General features: G+C 36.2%; 1 protein-coding gene across 1 annotated transcript; it reads left to right on the top strand.

The window, feature by feature from the left end:
• Positions 1–262: 262 nt before the first annotated feature.
• Positions 263–2452, top strand: LOC118713214 (olfactory receptor 52N4-like). Its single transcript, XM_045577901.1, is given in 3 exon segments — positions 263–386; positions 1511–1665; positions 1667–2452. Coding segments are annotated over 3 exon segments (969 nt in total). The 5' UTR covers positions 263–358.
• Positions 2453–6360: the final 3908 nt, after the last annotated feature.

Here is a 6360-nt window from a genome sequence, read left to right as displayed (position 1 = left end):
TATTTAAAGTGAAGTTCTGTTTTATCTGGTGGTTTAAGTGTGAAATTTTATTAATTTACTCATTAATCTCTTTATTCATTCAAAAATATTTATCAGCATAATCTAATAAAATGTGTCTGGGGGCTTGCTAGATACTAGATATACTATAAATACAATCTAAAAAAATTAGAGTTTTTTATATTAAGGGTGATTCAAGAATATAATAATAAAAGCATATATGCTAATTAGACTGGACGTCCTTCAGGATGTTTTTGCAGATGACCTTCCAGGCGAAGCCGGGGCCGCCAGAGAAGCCTGGGTCCCGTGTGCCAGAGGGAAGCCTGTGCCAGCAGCTGGGGGAAGGAAGGCCCACTCTTGCATGAATGTCATGCATGGGGCCTCTAGTAAATAAATATTTATAATTCATGATATTAAATGACAAAAGAGATTGATTATGTCAGAACTTCCCAGAAACAGACAGATGGTGTGGGAAAGACTAGTAATAATAGATTGTATTTAATTGTCAAGAAATAATAGTAAAACATTTTATAATTCTGAAAATCAGTTAAAATTTTTTGATAATAGCTACATCAGATGCTAAACAAAATAAACAAAATTATTATCAAAAGGAAAAATATTAATAGGGAAAAAATATAAATGTCATTTCATGTGACTTATCAGGGATAATACCAATACATAATAAAAATAAAACACTAGGCAATAATCTTAATAAAACAACTTAAAAGGAAGTAAAAGTCTAGACAAATTATTTTAAAATAAAAGAGTCAAATGCTAAGTAATTATCTGTGGGAAGCTAGAATTTGACAGTCAAATGATGGAGTTGGATTATTTTTTTTATTTTCGTTATTATCCTATAGTACTATTTCTTTCTAACACACATTTCTATGACAAAATTAAAAAGAAATAATTAAAATGAGGTGATCAGAGAAGGGCTTAGTGTTGGTATTAAATATACAGCCATTCAGACATAAAACAGCCTTGTCTCCTTAGGGTCTTCATTTACTCAAATAAGGTGAAAATTTATAAATGTAATTCCTAGGCTTGTGATGAGTATTAAATGAGTAATTTTTGTCAACTTCCTCAAAGAGTATTTGATATATGAATATGAATCATTAAGAGTAATAAATTAGTAAGGATTGTATCTATGTCCTCTTAGTTTCAAAATAATGCAGACAATATATGTGTTTGAGCCTGGGACATAGTGGATGGTAAATATGTATTTGTCTAATGACTTGGTAAATTAATGAATTAACAATCAAAACCTACTTGGTTTTAACTTGTTTAAGTAAATATTTTCTTACATTTAAACTATTTGTTTGGCATTAAAATCCAAATTTGACAGAGAGAGAAAAAGGGAGAGTGAGAGAAAGAACAGGACTAAAATTGTGTTTTGTTTTGTGTTTTTTTTTTCTTATCCTGGAGGATTGAAAAACAAAATATAAACTAAGAAACACAGAGAAACTATAAGCTGCTTAATGTTTCTAACAACCTAATGCTGCTAATGCTAAACCAAACTTGACTCCAGCCTCATTCATTCTTAACAGTATCCCAGGGCTAGAGAACATGCACCTCTGGATTTCCTTCCCATTCTGCACCATGTATGTTATCGCTGTGGTAGGGAATTGTGGACTTCTCTGCCTCATCCGCTATGAGGACTCCCTGCATCAGGACCATGTACTATTTCTTGGCCATGCTTTCCTTTACTGACCTTGTCATGTGCACTACTACCGTCCCTAAAGCCCTCTACATCTTCTGGTTCAATCTTAAGGAAATCAGCTTTGATGGATGCTTGGTTCAGATGTTCTTTAGCTACACCTCAACAGGGATGGAATCTGGGGTGCTCACGCTTATGGCCTTGGACGGCTATGTGGCTATCTGTTACCCTCTGGGCTACTCAGCTATCTTCACTACTCCGATCATAGCAAAGGCTGGCTTAGCCACTTTCCTGAGAGTGGCATTGCTTTTCATTCCTTTGACATTCATCACCAAGAAATTACCCTACTGCAGAGGCAATATAATATACCATACCTACTGTGACCACATGTCTGTAGCCAAGTTATCTTGTGGAAATATCAAGGTCAGTGTTATCTGTGGTCTAATGGTTGCGCTCATGATTGGGGGCTTTGATATCCTATGTATCACAGTCTCCTACACCATGATCCTACGGACGGTGGTCAGCCTCTGCACAGCGGATGCTTGGCAGAAGGCCTTCAGCACCTGTATTGCCCACATCTGTGCCATTGTTTTTCCCTACAGTCCAGCCTTCTTTTGCTTCTTTTCCCATCGTTTTGGAGGTCACATAATTCCTGTCTCTTGCCACATCATTGTGGCTAATATTTACCTGCTCTTGCCTCCCACTATGAACCCTATTGTCTATGGTGTGAAAACCAAACAGATACGAGACTGTGTCATAAGGATCTTTTCAGGTTCTAAGATTACCAAGTCCCCATAACATATGAAAGAGACATTTGTCATGGGAGGGAAGAGAAGCAGTGTGGAAGAAGAGTGGAGAGGTAAGAAAAGAAGGAAATAGAACAAAATAAATACTTCTTTTGTTCATTTAGTCAGGTCTCATAATGCCTTCTTGAGAATACTGTATGACAAGGGACTGTTTGATTCCTGCATTCCCATTGTCTTCAGAATCTTAACATCACTGGCATGCCCAGAACCATTCCTGTCAGTTTTACCTCTTCTCATCCTGTGAAGGACTGATCTCATCATTAACCAAAGTTCCCAGAAACATAAGCATAATGGGACACTGAGACAATGGAGGGAAATGAAATCAACTTTTGATGAATGACTGATTGAAGGAGATTATCTACAATCAGATGCAAGCTCGTCCTATCATATTTTCAAATAGTGATTGGCCTTTCTGGTTTGAAGGATAATGTTATTTTCCTTTGGGGAAAAAAATGCTATGTTTTTTTCATCAGTACCAAAATTCCTGTTTTCTCACTCTTGTCTTCCTGATGATGAAGTTATGAAATATCCATGAGGTCATTAGTTTTAATGAGGTTTCAGGCTCTGGTTTTTAGAGGGTCCAAATTTGGTCTTTGTTCATTTTATTTATAATTTTTACCTTAATCAGATTTATAAAAAGTGTTTCTATCTTTATATGTTCAGAGTCCATTTTAGTTTTTGTTAATTTTCTTTAATTTTCATAGTTTTTTTCTGTTTTTATTGCATTAATTTTTACCCTTATCATTTATTTTCTACTTTTGGTTTAATTCACTTGTTCTTTACCTGGACTTCTTTCTGTATAAAATATCTGCTTTACTGTTGCTAATTTGTCTTTTTCTTTTGAAAAAGTTTAAAAGAAAAGAAGACTTCTTTGCATATGTGTTTCAATTGTGTCATCCTCATTTTATCATGAAGTTCTTTAAATATAATTTATTTTTCTGAATTTCAGTTATTTAGTAGCATCTATTTCATTTTAATTCTTAAATATTTATTGTTTAAAATATTACATATGTACCCCTTTTTCTCCAATTGAGTCCTTCTAGCTCTCCCTTGTGCTCTCACCTCCCGCCCGAGGCCTTCACTACCCTGCTGTCAGTGTCCATGGGTTCTGCATATATGCATACAAGTTCTTCGGTGGATCCCTTCCCTTCCACTCACCCTCCCACACCTTCCCTCTGAGATTCCACAGTCTGTTTCATGTTTCTATTTATCTGAATCTATTTTGTTCATCAGTTAATTTTGTTCATAAGATTCTACATACAGGTGAAATCATGTAAAGCTTGTTTTTCTCTGATCAGTTTATTTCACTTAGCATAATACTCTCCAGGTTCCATAGATTTTAGATTCTTGCTGAATGGTTCTTTTGTTATTAAATTCTATTTTTATTCTGTTACAGTAAGATGATATACTCTATTAATATGGATTTGAGTGATTGAGATTTTCCTTGGAACCCAATGTATGTTGATTTATATGCACACATCTTTCGGTCTTATTAATAGATGACTTTTTTCATTGCTTGTGGTGTTCTAAATCTCCTCTTTGCTCATACTTGCTATGTTATTTGTATCTATTTTATTCACATCTGTCAGACATAAGGTTTAATGTCAATTAAGGGGTTTCCTCTACATATTTCTAAGTTCATATTATTAATTATTCTTAGTTATATGCTTTCTTAATGATTTTTCTCTCCAGTCAAAATGTAAGGTTCTAAGGGAAGAAATGTTTCCTTCTTGTTCAACATAGTAACTACAGGCATAGTTCATGTGCATGTATGCATACATACATTGGACATTAAAAATATTTGTTGAATAAATAAATGCATTGATAAAATTATCAATTTTATAAAAATATAGAGGTGAAAATAGTAAGAAGAGGGACTTTAGGAATAAAACCGTCATTCCAAATTCTGAAGAACAATAATATCTAAAGAGTAGACATTAGAATAAAAGACCATTTAAGGTACTTGAAAGAAATGAACAGTGGAATTACAAGTAGACAGAGAAGAAGAGTGAACCACACTACTTGCAAAAATCTTATCCATAAAACAAAGGGGAATATTAGAGTAGTTTCTTCTTAAAATGAGAACAAAATTAATTGAGAATTAAACATGCTGAAATGTTTGAGGGAGAAAACAGAAGAAATTGTAATAGAGACCATGAAGATGAAAAATGGATAAGAAAATAAGTATCCCAGAAGAGAAGCATGACTATGGGTATTATTAGCACAAAGAAGAGCTGACACTTCCACAATAGCAGGCAGGCTGCTGGAAAGAGGTGGAGATGGCTGAGCTTGTGATTTTGGTTGTAAGAAGTTGGTAAAACTTAAAGAAAATTTTCTCATCTTTTATCTTTCTTTTATTCCCTCATTCTTTGGTATATTAGTAGAACACACTCTAAATGGAACTTCCTTCTCCAGATGTTATAAACATACTAGAGGCTTAGTGCATGAAAAATTGTGCATTTGGGGAGTGGGCATCCCTAGCCCAGCCTGCACTCCCTTGGAGTCCAGGAACCCTCAGGTGATGTCCACCTTCCACCTTAGGCCTGCTCCCCAGGGTAACGAATCTAAGCTGGCAGCCAGACATCCCTCTGACAGCCCTGGGAGATCTCAGAGGATGTCTGACTGATGGCTTAGGCCCTCTCCCCAGGGCCTAGGCCATTGGATATCCTTAGTGCTGCTGAGGAGGCGGGATCCCCTCGCCCCCCAAGTGCACAAATTTTCATGCACTGGGCCGCTAGTATGTTTATAACATCTTGAGAAGAATGTTCCATTTTAGAGTGTGTTCCACTAATATACCAAAGAATGAGAGGATAAAAGAAAGATAAAGGGAGATAAAAATTTCTGTAAGTTTTACAGAAACCCTCAGGTGATGTCCAACTGCCAGCTCCCCAGGAGACTGGGCCTAAGCTGGCAGTCAGACATCCCCCTGGCAGCTCTGGGAGCCCTCAGGGGATGTCTGACTGATGGCTTAGGCCACTCCCCAGGGACTTAGGCCACTGGACATCCTTGGTGCTGACGAGGAGGCGGGAGAGGCTCCTGCCACAACTGCTGTACTCACAGCCATCCGCCAGCTTGTGGCTGAGTGGAGTTCCCCCTGTGGAACAGACATTAAGCATCTGCCCCCTCATGGCCAATGTGCATCATAAAGACCAGTTGTTCCCGGTCCTTGCACCATTAGGGTCAATTTGCATATTATCCTTTTATTATATAGGATTGGTTTTCAAAAAACTTAATCCTTAATTGTTCTTATTGCAAGAGAATAAAACTAACATTTTGTACAAGAATTATATCTTACCTTATGTACCTTGCCATACTTCCTGCACATATAATTCCTTGTGCTTGAAATGCACTTCTTTTTCTACTTTATCTTTTTAGAAGTCTCCTGTTCATCCTCCAAGGCCCATCTCAAAATGTACACCTCCTGAGAACCATTTTTTCTTATTTAATTACTTGTAACTACTTATTTTCATGTGCTGCTAATAATATAGAAGTGTACGTATATTGTATCATGTTATGGTATAATGTTGTATTAGGTTATGTTATCTATAATAATAAAAGCATAATGTGCTAATTAGATTGCATGTTCTTCTGGACAAAGCCAAGGCCATGAAGGAAGCACGGGTTCCAGGTACCAGAGGGAAGCCCGTGTCCTAGTGACCAGAGGAGGCTGGTGCTAGCAGCCAGGGGAAGGAAGGCCTACTCTTGCATGAATTCCAAACATCGGACTTCTAGTATATTTTATATTATATTATATTATATTATATTGTATTATGTTATATTACATTATATTACATTATATTATACTATATTATATTAATTATATTAATTATATTATATTATATTACCGTATTTTTCGGACCATAAGACGCACTTTTTTCCCTCCGGAAGTGGGGGGAAAAA

This window comes from Pipistrellus kuhlii, unplaced genomic scaffold (assembly GCF_014108245.1).
Source record: "Pipistrellus kuhlii isolate mPipKuh1 unplaced genomic scaffold, mPipKuh1.p scaffold_m20_p_9, whole genome shotgun sequence".
In the NCBI taxonomy this organism is placed as follows: domain Eukaryota; kingdom Metazoa; phylum Chordata; class Mammalia; order Chiroptera; family Vespertilionidae; genus Pipistrellus; species Pipistrellus kuhlii.
This window is presented reverse-complemented; position numbering and strand designations above follow the sequence as displayed.